This window comes from Delphinus delphis, chromosome 7, assembly GCF_949987515.2.
Source record: "Delphinus delphis chromosome 7, mDelDel1.2, whole genome shotgun sequence".
In the NCBI taxonomy this organism is placed as follows: domain Eukaryota; kingdom Metazoa; phylum Chordata; class Mammalia; order Artiodactyla; family Delphinidae; genus Delphinus; species Delphinus delphis.
Window position 1 is genome coordinate 43,001,107 of NC_082689.1, and position 17,492 is coordinate 43,018,598.

The following is a 17,492-nucleotide window of genomic DNA, read 5'->3' on the forward strand; positions in this document are numbered from 1 at the left end:
TTTCTTTATGAGGAAGTCTGGCTTTCTCAGTTTGGTAAAATATATCCCTATATAGTGCTACTACCCCAAATTAAAACTTATAAATAAAATTAAAATTTTAGTGACTTATAGGAGATCTTTGGTTTTTTTTAGAAAACAAATTCATGCAGTAAATCCTTTCTGCTATTTAATAGGGCTGTGCCTACAGAGCTATTTAGACAAAATTATGCTAAATTTTCAAATGGCAACTAATGAGGAGAAGGGAGGGGAGAACAACTGGTGTCTCTGACACAGCCTATGGCTGTGAATAGCTGGAGGTACGCTTCCAGAATGGGACTATGAAATACACACAAGCAGATTAGAAACCAGAGGCAAAGCTTCACAATTACAACACAACCTAAGGAGTAAGTCTGAGCTAAAGTAAATTTCCCCTCAATTTTTATAAGTTCTTGTATGAATTCTATATTTCATGTCCACACACAGTTAATCAATGGTCATTTACTGCAAACTTCACACAGTTGGAGAAGCTATTAACACAGGAGCATGCAACAGACCGGCACTGCAAACAGTTCATACTTACTGCATTCTGGTGCACAAAGGAACAGATTACACAAAATGCAGTCAGTTCTCAATTTGCAATAAACTTCTAAAAGTAAACACTCATTGACAGTTATTCATCGGTGCAAATGACAGATTTTATCATCCAGGCTGTATTTCTTTTTTTTTCTTTATTTTTTTGGCTGTGCCCCACAGCTTGTGGGATCTTAGTTCCTCGACCAGAGATTGAACCCAGACCCTCGGCAGTGAAAGTGTGGAGTCCTAACCGCTGGACCACCAGGGAATTCCCCAGGCTATATTTCTGACTTGCACAAAACTTTAGATCGAGACATGTGTCCCATCATCTCAAAAGACAGGAACACGATACCTACGTGCGGTATCTGAATTGGGGTTCTGCTAGGTGAGAGCTATTCAGGATAAAAAACAGTCTGAAATAATATACCATATAACTCGCTGGAAGTCCTAAGGCTTCAGAATCTAATACTTCTAATGCTAAATTATCAGGAAAATAAAATGTGTCTGACACATCCACCCAACGACTCAGGGACAAAGGCAGTTGGCAGGTCACCGAAAGAGTGAAGAGATTCAGCAAGATCCAGGGCATCCCCCTTTCTCACCACAGCGACCCACGCCTGTGCTGCATGGGCTGTATCCCCCCTTCAAACACAAACAAGAGGGAAATGAGAGTGTTCTGAAGACAGCCTAAGAACAAAAACTTGACTCTCTGACCTGATCCTGCTGCTTAAAGAGCAAAAACCAAAATCAATAGCACAATCATTAAGGCCCAAACCAGCTGACTTCCCCACAGAAATACCTCAGCCTCTACTGCAAACCTACCTCACAGCCCCCAAACATGTCATGAATCGTCAGAGCGATTTATTATTGCTGAAAATGAAGGCAATCACATTTCCTCTGATTAACGTTTAAGTTGTTGATAGTGTCCAAATGTTTGGGAAATGAGACTTCACAAATCGTTAAAAATAAATTGCAAAAATTTATAATTTGCAGAAAATTAAGGAAATGTCTGGTGACAGTTCATAAACTGCAACCTGCACAGGTCCAATTTCTTCATTTATACAGGCATTAAATATCACCCGGTTTTCCCACTCCCCTTTATAAAATAGCTAAACTGGGTCTAGGAACCATCACTTGAATATGAAGGCACCAAAGCAACTTGATATTTGGGTGCTTTTTTGGTTTGTCAAGAACTCTGTGGGTGGCTAGCGATCCCCGAGCCGGGCTCGCTCTTGCACACGGCAGTCCCATGAATCAAAGTCTCCAAAGGAGGGCTTCCCTGGTGGCGCAGTGGTTGAGAGTCTGCCTGCCAATGCAGGGGACACGGGTTCATGCCCCGGTCCGGGAAGATCCCACATGCCGCAGAGCGGCTGGGCCCATAAGCCATGGCTGCTGAGCCTGCGCGTCCGGAGCCTGTGCTCCGCAACGGGACAGGTCCGCGTACCGCAAAAAAAAAAAAAAAAAAAAAAAAAAAGTCTCCAAAGGAGGAAGTAGGCAGGAGCTGAGTGCTCCCATGAATGACTCGCCTCCTCTCCCTCCAGTCTGCTACCCATGCTCCATGCATGGAATTTTTCTCCATTGTCTAAAGCACATTTATCCCTCAAGACTGAGGGATAAACTCATACTCCCAATAAAGTTCATAACTAGTTTATACCCATAAGTGCCAACCATGAGCTTTCCACTTGGAGTGATTTTGAAAGAGGGATCAAAAGTACTGGCCTGTTACCATATTCGTATATTCTCAGCAAAGAAGGCTAATGACATCTTACGCTCTTTAGGAGAGATATTTAAACCTTACACTCTTTAAAAATAATGTATATTGAAAGGAAGATGTAAAATAAAGGAGGCAGCTCCATCACCGCCATCATTAGGATGGTGGATGGGAAGGAATTTGCAGGTGAATATCATGTAGGAAACGGGTGGGGCGGGGTGTGGCAGTTCAAACACTAAGATCGTGACTTATTTCAGCAAAAAGTACTATTAATTACATATTTAACTGATGTTTCTCATAGCTCAACACTTTCGTCTGAGGTCAAATTTTGGATATAACAAGTTGGGTGGGGGGGTTCCATATTTTACATACAATGTAAAATACATAATATTTTATTTAATGTATTATGTCTGTTGCATAATAAATGAAATGGTACATTTATCCAAAAGTTATAAAACTTTGTAACAGCACTGTTTCAGAGGAGGTGGGCTATATTACTGCTTTAAAATGTGCTGTTGGTCTTAGCAAAGATTTACTCGGTGGAAAGCCCTTGGGCAGTCCCCATTTATAATGCTGTTCCTACAGAAAAATACAGTGCAATTAACAATCCATTTTTAAAAATTCACAATTTCAAGAAATGGGCCCCAAAACAGGAACCACTTTTTTTTTATTTTTTAAGAAAGTAAACTTAAAAAAATAATCCTCGGGCTTCCCTGGTGGCACAGTGGTTGACAGTCCGCCTGCCGATGCAGGGGACATGAGTTCGTGCCCCAGTCCGGGAAGATCCCACATGCTGCGGAGCAGCTGGGCCTGTGAGCCATGGCCGCTGAGCCTGCGTGTCTGGAGCCTGTGCTCCGCAGCGGGAGAGGCCACAACAGTGAAAGGCCCACATACCGCAAAAAAAAAAAAAAATCCTCAAAATCAGAGAAAAACATTTAATATTAAATATTTTCCTTTTAAGACAGTCACAAAATTGAATGACTGGCTGAAGTTACAAAAAACTTTCCTTTAAATACGTAACAGTTTTCTTCTAGGTACATACTCAATTATGGTCAATTTTAGAAAAATATCAATACCATTATAGTGCTCTTAAATATTTTTAAATAGCCTTTGATTTAAAAAGTTAAAGCAACAACACTGATGGACGAGCATATACATCTTATGAACCATATTAATTCTCACCATTTTCGTTCTAAAATCTACTTTAAATTGTCTCCTTTCTCTTCAACTACAAGTTCTCTAGCAAATAAAGGACAAAATTAAAGGCAAAAAACTGGAACAAAAAGTGTTGCCTGTAACTAGAATCAATTTTCTTTTAAAACAATATTTTAGAAAACGAATCCTAGAATCATGAGACGAACCTACCAGTTGGTCTTACACTGACCCTTCCCCAACTAATAGATTGTTTTATTTGAAACAATCGTTGCACCTTGCCTATCACACCCTTACTGTATATGGCCACTTTCAACGAGGTTGTAAGGGCAAGATGAATAAGAGTGCCTGAATCCAAATAACTAGCATTTGGCCTGTACAAAACTAGCTCGATCATACGAAAAGTGAAATACTCAGCCACTGCTGTCCTGCTTTGGTCTACAGCACACTGATAGGTTTCCCCAGTAAACCACCTATCCATTCTAAGACCTATCAGATAAGTACTTAGAAGAAAGTTGAATCAACTTAGATTGCCCAACACCATTTTGAATTTAATTTCACTTTTTAAAAGAATAGCACTTGTTATTTCATGGAGATGCTATAAATATTCCTCAGAGATCTAAGGCCACGTTTGCAGTTATAAGAATATCCAAACTGAATTGTGTAGAATTGGGAGTATCTGGATTATAATTCTCTGCCTTTGCAAAACTGGATATGTTCTACCAGGATTCATAGCTAGATTTTTCTCCTCAATGAACTTTAATTCACTTTCACCTTATTTTCGGTATCAATGTTCCACTCTAATCTGTTTTCCAAACTGACATCAGATTACACGCGGCCAGCAAGGCAGAGCTATTCACCCAGCTGGCACTGGAATGTTTTGCAGTCAAATGCATGTGTCATCATCCCATGGTTTAATGCATCAGTTTCCCTCTTCCGTTTAGAGACAGACGAAAGTAAATGAAAGGTTTTCACCAGCTCAGCTGAAAAACGTTCTCATGGGAACTGTCAGTCGGGTCAAGAGGCAGAATTAGAAACATTCAAAAAAATTTCTTCTAGTGTCCTGTCCCATTTTTAAAGTGAGGCCCAGGGCTCTCCAAAAGGCAGGATCTTAATTCCTGCAGTCAATTTTCACTGAAGAAGAAAGGCAGAATTTTCTCTATAATCTATCAGTTTATTTTCACTTGAGTGGACAATATCATAGAAATGTTCATTTTTGCACTGATGTGGATTTTGAATACCTCCTCTTGAGTCATACTCTGAGCCCTTGCACTTCAGCTTATGGTACTTTTAAGTCCTTAATTATATGCGTTCCTAATGTTCAACCCTATGAGCTTTGACATTTCCATGTGTTCCAATTTTGCTGAGAATCCAGGAAAATGTATGATAGCATCTGGGGTATTTATGTGAATAAATTAAAAGAAAAAAAACCTTTCTACTTCTCTATCAAAGAGCAGGTAAAAGTATCTTAAAAGTGCCCAACCAAATCTCTACTCTGCCTTCCCCCCAAATAAGTTTATTTATAAAATAAATAATACATAAATAGATTATTGAAAATCAAGATGTTTGGAAGATTAACTGAGGAGGTTTAGACAGGAAAATGGAGAGAACAATTAACTATCATGAAAAATAAATCCGAATTCTCGCAAGAAACTGGGGAAAAAGAACCCCAAAGCATTTATTGCATGGAGAAGGAAAACTAACTTCTAAAGATTTTATGGCCATCATAAGATTTGCTGTAGACATATGACTGGTTGGATTTGGCCTTGGCTGAAAGGTCTGCTTAAAAAGAGTAAAAATGTAACCTGCTTGGTTTTAGGAATATTATATATACACAGATTAGGTTTAGGTTAAGATGAAGTGTGGGTGATGTAGGATGTTTTACAAGGGCATCTCATGCAGAGGTCAAACGGCAAGAACACCACATATGTTTGGAATTTACAGTTCACGCTGAAGATTCCCATTTACAAGAGCAGCTGGTCTCAACCTTGACGGCACACTGGAACTACCTGGGAGCTTTAAAATACCGCCGCTCTGGCTGCACATCCTGAGGTTCTGATTTATCGGTCTGGGGTGTGGCCCAGACAGCTGAATTTTCAAAAGTTCCCCAGGTGATTCCAACATGCAGCTAAGTTTGAGAAGTACTGAACTGGAGTGTATTCTTCTGAAGAAAGGAGGAAGACTGTTTAGAAACATAATGCAAGCATTTTCATGAAGTCCATAACTGTAACAATGTTGAGAAAAATGGTGATATAACTTGCAGAAGGAAAGGATGTTCAGAAAGACACATTTGTAGAGAAACTTGAATTAACCATAAGTGAAAAATATTCCTGGATTGCTAAAGGGTGTTTCGCTTAGTGCAGGTTACAGGATGTTTCCACTTGGAACATCTAAATTCTGTTCTGATTAGGTCTGTAGCAAACACTTTTTAAAAGTAATCTAGTTTCCTGATTAGAGCTTCCTACCAAATAGGATGTGTCCTCAGCTAGCAACAGAACCACCATCTTAGGTCCAAGACCATAAGCTCCATGCAGGCAAGGAACATCTTTGCCTTGCTTACCACTGGCATCTGGCTCACAGTAGGCACTGAATAAATACTGGGGAAATGACTCCCTCACTTATACATGGTCAAATTGCTCATGAGGTTTAACTCAGTTCCCTGAGGGCTGTGCGTGTCTCTTTTCCCATGGCTAATTAGATCTTACTGGAAGATGAAGCCAAGCCAATGTCCCATCATGACCCCATTATCCTATAAAAAAAGAAAAAGTTTCCGGGCTTCCCTGGTGGCGCGGTGGTTGAGAGTCCGCCTGCCGATGCAGGGGACACGGGTTCGTGCCCCGGTCCGGGAAGATCCCACATGCTGCGGAGCGGCTGGGCCCGTGAGCCATGGCCGCTGAGCCTGCGCGTCTGGAGCCTGTGCTCCACAATGGGAGAGGCCACAACAGTGAGAGGCCCGCGTACCGCAAAAAAAAAACCAAAAAAACGTTTCCATGTATTGTGACATGATATTAAGCACCTGCCCATTGACAAGGATCAACACATTTTTTTCTGGCAAAATAAAAATAAAATCAGTTTCTTTGATTTTAGAAATATCATTGAATACATCTCCCCCCCCCCAACTTTCTAGTGAGATCTCTGCTTTTGCCCTATTCATGAAACACCTAAATAAAGATCAGCAATGTGCCAGGTAAGAAATCTCTTTCCCTGCCAACTGTAAAGAATGACTTTAGCATTTAGTGCCCATTTAGTGACAGTAACCTGAGGTCTTGCTAGAAAGAAACTAATTTTAGCACCATGACTTCTGAGTCTACTCCAGCAATCCTCCTAACTCACAAATCTCAAATTCTTCCTCTTACCAAGGGGCTGGAAGCTTTCCTTTCCAGAGTCTGCTAAAGGGACACCAATATAAGCAGACATTGTGCTGAAGGGGAGTTTTCCAGGGCAGCCCGAAGCACAAGTGTCCCGCACACTCTGCTACCAGCACACAGATGAACTCCGGGAAGGCTCCCCGTGCTGCCCAGGAGCTTAGAATGATGCCAAAGGTGCAGAAATAGGGAGCATCAGAGACTTAAAGCATTTGGTTTTTTTCCTTATTTCCAGATACCGGGAACCATGTGAGTTTGGGGAGAAAAGTGAGGAAAAGCCCTGTAGAAGACCTTTTATTATTTATCAAGGAGGTCTAAGCTTTAGATCCTGAGTCTGACATTTAGTAGCCATGTAACCTTGAGATAGTTACTTGACCTTCAAAGCCTCACTTCTTCTATAAAATAAAAATAATAATAGCAGCTAATTCATGAGACTGGGATGGCAATTAAATCAGACAACATACATAACACCACAATCCTTGCATATAGTCAGCCCTCAATAATTATTTACCACTAGCTATTAAATATGGGACATGATAAAGCAAGGCACAGGCGCTATCCCCAAAACAAATGTTCTAAGAAAAAGGCATTTACTAGAAAGGCCTGGCTGAGCTGCAGGAAATGGGCTGATGTTTTTTCTATGACTCTGTGAACCTGATAACTTGAAACATGTCAATCCTTTGGGTGGTCATTCTGGGTAGGGCCTGGTTGTTTAAAGGAATTCACAAATTACTTACGGGGAGAGTTAAGAAAGGAGAAGCCTGATCTACTCGTTATTTTCCTGAACCAAACTGAAGTACCACTGCTAAAAGTGAGAATAAGAGTTTTAAAAGCTCCTTAAAACGGCTTCTAAATGTCAGAGTTAGCAAGGGGGTGAACAGGAAATTCTAATATAAGTCTACAATGTTTAAATATTTAACTTGAAATAAGCATGGAGTCTTTTTTTTTTTTTTTTTTTTTTGTTCTTGTTTTTGTTTTTGCGATATGCGGGCCTCTCACTGCTGTGGCCTCTCCCGTTGTGGAGCACAGGCTCGCGACACACAGGCTCAGCTGCCATGGCTCACGGGCCCAGCCGCTCCGCGGCACGTGGGATCTTCCCGGATCGGGGCACGAACCCGCGTCCCCTGCATCAGCAGGCGGACTCCCAACCACTGCGCCACCAGGGAAGCCCCATGGAGTCTTTTTTAAAATTTCATTATGAACCTCAGCAGAAATTTTTTTTCAAGCTTTGCAGCAGAACTCATAAGATCACAGTTGTATGACACCTGGATAAGACCCAACAAATCATCTAATACAGAACCTCTCTGCCTGAGTCCAACAGAGGTGAAGTGACCAGCTCTGGCCAGGCCATAAGCTCTGGTTCTCCCAACTCCTGGCTTTTTTCATGGCACCAGCCTACTTCACTTTCAAGCAACCTACAAATGAACAAATGACTACAGACATAATGTCCGTATACCTTGTTGGAAATTTCACAGTAAGAATTTTGAATCTGCATTCTAAAAGTCAAGTACTAATACAAGGAAGTCTTTTTAAATAGCCCTGTCTCTAAAATGCTGGATCTCAGCACTTAAAACACACACACACACACAGACACACACACACACACACACACACACACACACACACTTTGTTACATCTTTACAAAAGTTATTTGTAGATTCAAACATTTAGTTATATTAAATGTTGTCTATAGAATGCATGATTTAATCTCCAAACTGTTCTACATTAACAATGATAATACCAAAAAAAAAAAAAAAAAGCAGCTCACCTCAAAAATTTCGAAGCCATAAATGTCCAAAACACCCATGACCTTCTTTCTCACTTTTGTTTGTGCCTTAAAAATAGTTTCAAATTGAAGGGTTAACTTAAGCATGAAATATAACACTAAAAGCATACCAAGGAATATAGACATATATTACAAGTTAATTGTGTTTCAGACCTAGAAGAATATAATTTAGTTGTTTTTAAATGTATGAGAGAGGACGCTGGTATGGAATCTTCCAGAAATCTTAATAGATGACTTATTTAAAGAAGGCATGACTAAGGCCTTCTTTATTAGATGCTTAATTATAAAAAAGAGATCACTGAATCTTATAACAGGTAGGGTCTTTCAAAATCCCCTAGTCCAATACCCTCATTTACTGAAGAACATATTAGTAGCTAGAGAGGTGAAGTGACCTCTTCAGCCAAGTGTGTACAACTAGTTAGTAGATCAGTCACAACCAGGACCTGGGATGCTGTCTCTCACAGTTACTCTGCAAATACCATTAAACTATTCACCAGTGAGATTTCTTATAACACACACGGCAAAACAAAATAGGTAGAATCACTGACAAATTTCAATCCTAAACAAGGTAAATTCTTTTCAAGGAACAATCTCTGTAAGTGGTAATCAATTACCTGATTATAAAATTAAAGTATCTTTAATGTGTATACTCTGAATACCATTTATTATAACTGAGTTATTTGTTTATAGAGATTCAGTACCTTAATGCTTTCATTGATTCGATTTACCAACCACGAAAACAACCTGCTGTAGAGGTTTTTAGCCAGAGCATCACGGGCATAATAAGCCTATTAAAAAGAAAAAGAAAAACGCAATATCTGCAATTACCACAATGCTTAATTTCAATAAAATAATGAAGTTTTTAAAAAGATACCGAAAGCTCTTTTATTTCAAATTTCTTTTCAAGAGCGTTTTTATTGTACTGTGGATGAACAGTCAAGCCATTAAGAAAATTGGGCAAATTGTTTATACCCAGTTATTATACTTTTCCACATCCCAGGAAATTAATTTTAAATATTGCAAAAGCTTTCACCACAAAGATATTAATCTCAATGTTATGGAACAGAGAAAAATCACAGGCAATTTAGAAGTCCAACAACAGGGGCAGAGTAAAATAAATAAAGAAGCACCTATTGGGCGGGAAGTTACACAGTCACCACAGAATGATAGTTATAAAAATTAGATAATGAAATGAAAAAAATCCTTGTTATGTTTTGTGACAATAAAAAATTATATATTTATTATAATAACAACTATTTTCTTTAAGCTACTACATGTAGGAAACTCAAAAGGATATACATTAAAATGGTTTTGACTGATGGGACCTGTAAATATTTTTCATCATTCAATCTTCTGAGCATTCAAAAAAAATCTTTTGTAATAAGCAGTAAAACAATACATTGTTGGATAATACTTTGTATAATAAAAATAAAGTCCTTTTACTTGCTTATCTATTTGTTTGAAGGCTGTTCATAGCTACTTGACAAAGAAGAGGTAGAAGACATATATGTCTCTCTGACCTTGACTTAGAGTGCAAAGGCTGGAGAAAAGTTGGGTTTGGTCAGGAGAACCTAATAGCCCTTAAACATATTGGGTGCCGAGGGTGTGCAGGAAGTACTAATTATATGTCTGAAACCAGTGCTCCGGGGGAGGCCTGGAGATGGGCGGCAGCAGCCTGAGAAGTAACGGGCCCCAGGGGAGGAAAGAAGAGGTTTTGCTGCTGTCTTCAACACTGGACATATGTGTGTGTTTCATTGCTTATAAGTAGAAAGTTGGGCATTACAGTTAAAGTAAACCATTATATTTTTATTTTATAAAGAACACAATTTACTGGATTATGTGAAAATTCTTTCTCTGCAATTCTTCCTAAATGAAGTGTAACAATTTAAAAAACAGACTCACTCCCTGTTGCAGGCAATGTACTGCAGCTGGAAAGAGAGTACCTTTTCCCTTCATCTGATACTTCCGTGCTAATCCCAAACCTTGCTCGCTAAGTCTCAGGCAGCTACTCCAATGAAGGTTAGAAAATCCACCCAGAAGTTGGTAAAAAATAGAGCCTGACTGTCCAATGCTAAACATGGACATGGAGGGGGGTGGGAGGGTGGGTAAATAATTCCACAGCAGAAAATGTATGTAAAATGCTGACACAAAGAAAGAAGCCTTAATTAAGATGGATATCCTTTCTCCAATACCCTTTCTTCTAGTTTTTATTTTCTTGAAATAGAAAATTTAAGTGCCTAGAGCAGTACCTGGCACACAGTAAGTCTACAGGTATGCTTATAATTATGATTTTTGAAGTATCCTCATTCTCTACTACTGCCTCATGAGCCTAAATAATTCTTTCTTAATCCTTTCCCTTTTCTTCTTGTAAATTCAAGTTATCTCCAAACACTACTTATTTGTAAACAGACCCTATTTCATCATCACGTCATCCAGCCTTCTTACTTGTGTGCTATCTGCATCCAACAAACCACCATTTCAGTATGCAACTGAACTAACAATGACCACTTATTCTGGTAAACGGCTTTATAGTTTTTAAAGTGTATCCACAGCCAATATTAATCTTCCTTGCTTTCCTTCAAATACTTATTCCAGAAGTCTCAAATTCAGATGCTTTCAGGGACTGAACAACAGAAATGAACGGGAAATAGTGGGATCTTTGGGGGCTGGAGACTGCATTCCAGGTTAAAGGCACTCAAATTCAAAATTCAAAAAGCAAGCTAACAAAACAGAAAAAACAAAAAACTACCCTTTCCTCAAATATTCATCAAATAAAATATGCCTATTGAGCTACATCTGGCCGCAGGGGCTGTCACTTGGCTACCTGTAACTTCTTGAGTCTGATTCGTGCCACCTCATCTCCACAATAATATCCTCCAAAGTAAGGGCAGGAAGGGTTACTCCCATTTAAGGATCACGGACAAGGTGCGTAGAAATGAGGGAAGACACCGAGGATGCTGACCTGCCATCTCAGATTCTAAGCACAAATGAAAACACTGAGTTTCTGCAGCTGATGAAGCTCTTAGAGAAAGATCCCAGGTGGAATTGCTTCCGTGATGACCACTCTCAGGCAAGCCCAGGTCAGTATGGTAACTGGAGACACGGAGATGCACAGATGTGGGGTCCGCCCTCCGGGAGCTTACAGCAGAATGCGGGAGGTCAAACCAAGGAGTCAAACAATCAAAGGGCAGGTTCCAAGGGAGTTTGCAGGAGAAAAAGGAGTTCAGAGAAGGAAGACTCTGGGGCCTATGTGATCAAGGAAGGCTTTCTGGACGAGGTGCAATTAAAGGACCATTTAGACAGCAGAAGGAATTAGCAATGACATGAGCAGCATGGGGGATAAGCAAAGGGTTAGGGCTAGGTAAAATAAGGTAACAATAAGCATGGCATTTAGAGAACCAGCAGGGAATCAACTGAGAAAAGTCATTTTGGGTCAGATGACAGAGGACCTTGGAAGCCAAGGAGGGAGTATGTGGTAGAAGCTGAATAGTAACTCTGCCTGGAGTTTCTGTTATTTCAATATTAGTCATTCTATCTGGGGAAAGATCTAAATGCCTTGAGGAAAATGAGGCATGGGGCGATAAAGATGATAATGGGGCCCAAGAATTGAAGCTATGAGGAAAAGTTAATAGAACAAATCACATCTCGTAAGAATCAAAATCTTCTAGGCAATAAGATCGGTAGAAACAAATACTCTGAACCCTACATTAAAAAAAAAAAAAAACTTGAAAAAGGAGCTGAATAATCAAAGACCTGAAGCCAAACTCTTTTATGCCAAAGGTTAAAAGAATGTGGAAAAGTTTTACCGAGTGATGCAAGGTGACTCAAGCTTATCAAAGTAAGAGGCACCTGGGCCTGGTTTCTGTAGAGGATGATTAAAAAGCAAGAGTAAAACACACAATAAAAACAGACAAAAATATATCCATGTACATATCCCATATATATCCACATATATTCCATATATGTATGAAATATTCCTAAAGGGCCTCTTAGACGTTTTCTCACCGCATCACTATGTACTTCACAATCCCCACTCTGGCTACTGAAATGTTCTCAAAATGTGACTTCTGGATGGACCACAGTGGCAGCAGCATCACCTCTGAACCTGTCAGAAATGCCAATTCTTCAGGCCTACCACAAACCTACTGAACCAAACACTCTGGGGGTATGGCCTGCAAACCGTGTTTAAGAAACCCTCCAGGTGATTCCAATGCACCCTCAAGTTTGAGAACCACTGCTGCAGACGCGCCACTCGGACACCAAACGTAACCTTTCCAGCCAGGTTGCTTTGAATCCTCTTCACATATCTAAAGCCATAGGCAAGCCTGATCAACCCTTTTCCTGATACGTACTCCAAACCTGGCTCCTCTCACTGTTTTCTTTTTGAAATGCCATTTCACCCATTCTTTATACATCTAAATCCTTCAAAGTCTGGCTCAGAAACTATTTTCTGCGAAAGTCCTTTTTAATCCCTTACGTCCCTACTAACAGTCTACGTGGGGGCTTGTGCTGTGCAGGCTCTCAACAAACTTTCCTTGATGAGGTAAGTGACTCACCATCTGACTTTGAATGAGTGAGGGGGACGGGGACAGACGTGACGGCAGTAGTAGTAACTTAGAAAGAAGGACACATGACAGTTATAGCTAGAAACTTTATGTATACATCAAACTTAATATGCATAAAGGTACAGTATTTCCATAACCCAAATCCCTCACCTAAAATAAGAAATCAAAGTTGAAAGAAAGTTAAAGGTGTGTAGGCATTCTTGGGTTACTAGGAAAGACTAGGCCAGAGCAGCAGAGAGAGAGATTAAACCCAATCTACTGTCTTAAGCTTAAGGCTACTTGCAAGGAGGATGAGAATACAGTTGGACAAAATAGGCCTGAGTGGGAAAAGTCCGGAATTAGTCATTTAATTCTAGGCCAGATGAGCACGGACTGGTGGGACAATGTCTAAACCATAGAACAAAGGGTTTACACTGAAAGGGTCTCCACAAGCTCCTAGGTATACGTGCATGCATGTATACACCTGTTCATCCATTTTGAACCAAAGGAGAGAAGACACAAGCAACTCAGATTTGTGTCTTAGAAAGATTTCATTGGCCTAAGTGTGGAGGCTGGAGGGGGAACAGTCAGAAAGGCAGCGAGGCCAGTTTGGCCTCTTGACCACAGCCAGCTTCCCCCACTGCCTTCTGCAAATCAATAAGTGGCAATTCCATTTTCCTAGTTGCTTGGGCCAAAAATGTTGAGGGTCATCCTTGACTCTTCTCTTTCTTTCATATCACACATATCAAGGCATCAGCAAGTCCTGTTGTCTCCACTTTCAAAACATATCCAGAGGTGACCACTTCTTGTTCCACTGCCACCACCTGGTTCAAAAGCCACCATCATCTCTGGGTTAGCACACAACTGTGTGCTCCCCTGTGCTATGAATGTCTGTGTCCTCTCACCCCCAAACCCATATTGTTGAAGCCCTACTCCCTAATGCAGTGGTATTTGGAGGTGGAGCCTTTAGATTTAGACTAGATTAGATTTAGATGTGGTCATGAGGGTGGTGTCCCCATGATGGGACTGGTACCCTTATAAGGGGATGAAGACATCAAAGCTCACTTGCTTGCTCTCTCTCTCTGCCATGTGAGGACACAGTAAGAAGGCAGCTGTCTGTAAATCAAGAAGACGGCCCTTACCAAGAATTCGACCCTGTTGGCACCCTGATCCCAGGCATCTAGCCTCCAGAACTGAGAGAAATAAATGTTTTTTGCTTAAGCCACCCAGTCTACGGTACACTGTTATAGCAGCCAAAGTGACTAAGACGCCCGTCTGTCCCCTACACTCTGCTCTCTACGTTGCAGCCAGAATGACTCCTTAAAATACAATGCAGATCATACCACCCATGCTCAAAACTCTCCAGCCACTTCTCAGCTCACTCGACTTCTCTGCCCCCAACACTATGGATGTCCCTTGCTCTGCTCTACTGTTTTCTCTTTGTCGCCTGCACTTACCACCTGCTAGCTTGCTATATACATTTATTTATTAGGTCTACTGCTTTGTCTGGCTCCTTCTGCCAAAATTTTAAGCTCCATATGGGCAGGGATCTTTATCTGTTTAGGTTACCCTGTGTCCCTAGTGCCTAGAACGATGCCTAGAAAACAGCATGACAGTTAAGATAATAATCTAAAAAATAAAATTTTTGTTTCCACTTATATAAAAATACCACAGACTTTAAAAACTCCCTTCCAGACATTATGTTTCACCCACCTGAGCCACGTTCAGTGTAGTTGAAACTTTCTCTTGCTTGGCCTCAACTGTTCGGAAACTGAAGGCTCGCTCTAGGACTGACTGGTCAATGCCGGTCAGCTCGCAAATTTCTTTTAACTCTGTTGTGCGGGAATGGACAAACAGTGACTGCATATCTGCTGTTCATAATCACTTTCAAGGCTTACACTGTTCTTTCTAAATCGTTTTCAAACCCAACAGTGTAAAATATATAAATCAAAAGACTTCAGACTGAGCTGTAATTATGTTTCTGCTCGATTTCACTAGAAAGCCTTTTCAACTCAGTGAAAAGCAAGTTTTACTTTCTATATTAAAAACTGGGCAGAAGTTCAAAGCCAGTTTTGCTAAACAGGCTCTGTCCTCTGCTGACTTACCATTTTTATCTTTGATCTTGCTTTCATCTAAGCCATTCACTCGTGATTCGGGCTTGAACTCGATGTTCCCCAGCTTCAACACCGCGGCCACCACCTCCAACACGGACTCAACTTCGTGGTCCATGAAACCCACAATCTGCATGGCATTCTGGGGAGGGGGGGAAAGCACCTGTTTTCTTTCTGTAGCTCTTTATTATTTTTTAAAAATAAATCATATAACAGATTCGGCTCTGAAAAAAAACAAAAATAACAACAACAACAAAAAGACAAAGTGTCCTGGAATAAACTTTCCAAAAGACAAACCTATTAAGAGACCTGAAATAGCACCAATGTGGGGCTCTATCTTGTTCAGTGGCTTCAAGCTCTGATTCAAGGAGCCCTGGGGTACTTCACGGGCTGTGGCAAAGGGGGCATGTAAAGAGGAAGACAGAGGGAGAGAAGGCTGAGAGCTGAGCCCTGGGTTCCCACTCTGACTCCAAACAAACAGCTTTCATAACCCCCTACAAAAAAAAACCTCTTCGTTTATTTTACATACGAGAAAAACTGTAGTTTGCAAAGGTGAAGTGCCTGATTCCACAAACTATGGATAACACAGAACATTCGTCCAGTCATAAATTTTTATTGAGTGCCAATGATTTGCCAGGCAAAGCAGTTATGGAACTGGTCCTGAACTCAAGTCTTAAAATCATGTCCAGGAGTCAACAGGTTTCCGTAAGAGAATGTTGAGACAATTTTAAAAAATGATACTCTTAAGAAATGCTTTCTTGTTAAGAATAGCCCAGCTTGCTTGCTTCCTTATTTACTTTATCTCTCTCTGTCTCTCTATCTACCTACCTATCTGTCTATCTAACTATTTATAGTGACTAGGTTACATAGTAATGGGAGTGCTGTAAGATTTTTTGTTCTAGAAAATTTCAAACGTATATAAAAGTCTGAAGAGCAGGAAAAGAACCCCATGTTATTTTCACTCACCCCCAAAGATGAACCGATTCCAGTCTTATTTTACCTATAATCTAACCTATCCCCCCCATCACCACTATCACAGCTCTCTCATTTAGAAGTAAATAACAGTTATCAGATCACGTCCTATAGAAGTAATTTTCCAAGTGTCTCATAAACATAGAATGTAGAGTATAATTTAAAATAATTTCTTTTCTAATGAACACAAATGCTAATTATTCTGGTTTATGCATGATTTTTTGAAAACTGTATATAAACATGACTTTCTGTCTGAAAAACAGATTTGACTTAACATGACTGTAGGACAGGTTTACATGTGGAATTTAACTACTGAGTTTGGCTATAAAGACATTTGGAATTTCAGTACAATACTAAAAGTTAAACCCCAAGATAATATAATAAGAAAGCTCCTTTTGACAAACAGTAAAACTGCGTGCTCCAGTAAAGCATGGCCTTCTCGATACTACAGGATTTTTGAGCTAATAAAAAATCAAACTAATAAAAATAAAACAAATTCTTCTATAATTCTAAAACCTCAGGGAGCATGAGTTATACATCAAAGAAAACTCAGAATTATTACCAATTCTGATTGAGCAATATAGTGTTACCCATTTTAAAGAGTAATAAGAGGGTTACATCTTACCCTAACGGTTCTGAAATTTGCTGCGTCGTCCACTCCATTAACTTTGGCAGAGTCCAGACTCAGGTAATTGTATCTGCTGAAATCCCGCTCAAGTTTAAGCTTATCTATTGAATCACACATACAAGTTTATAAGGTACTTCAACCAATCTAATCATCTTCAATATCTCATCCCCTTAACGCTTCAGATAAAAAGATTTCACACTATGCATTCAAGCAATAGAACAAAAATTGATACCCAAAGATCAGTATTTTTCTAAAATCACCTTTATCACCATTGTACATATTTCAAACTCTGCTTGTTTTTACATGTATTCTTATCGAGACAGGTTCTTTCCAAACTTTGATAATATAAAGTATCTTCAACGTACTATTTCCTTATAACGTACGATGTCTGCCCAGGGATTCCCCCACTGCTGGACGTTTGGATTTTCTCCAGTTTATAATAACAAATAAAGGACAGTGATAAATGTCTTCACACAGAATGTTTCTTTGGATTCTTTTGAATTATTTCATTGGGTATATTCCAAAAAGTGGTGCACCTGGGCGGTAGGCTCTGATCATTTTATGACTTATTCTGCTTTGCCAATTAGTCCCCCCAGGAAGAAGTCCTCACTTTGAAGTGACACCCACAAGCTCTAAGCAGATCAGTGCCTGACAACTCTGCCAGCTTTATC

The 17,492-nt window shown here is 40.0% G+C and overlaps 1 protein-coding gene across 4 annotated transcripts in view; it reads right to left on the bottom strand.

The window, feature by feature from the left end:
• The window catches only part of MYO1B (myosin IB), a 189,631-nt gene that overhangs the window by 47,505 nt on the left and 124,634 nt on the right, over positions 1-17,492 (bottom strand). For all 4 annotated transcript variants that reach the window (XM_060016389.1, XM_060016393.1, XM_060016392.1 and 1 more), the window contains exons 9-13: positions 16,819-16,922; positions 15,216-15,363; positions 14,824-14,942; positions 9,268-9,354; positions 8,549-8,614 (exon numbers count right to left, since the gene is read on the bottom strand). In XM_060016389.1, coding sequence (XP_059872372.1) covers positions 8,549-8,614; positions 9,268-9,354; positions 14,824-14,942; positions 15,216-15,363; positions 16,819-16,922 — 524 coding nt within the window. The remainder of the gene's footprint in view (positions 1-8,548; positions 8,615-9,267; positions 9,355-14,823; positions 14,943-15,215; positions 15,364-16,818; positions 16,923-17,492) is intronic.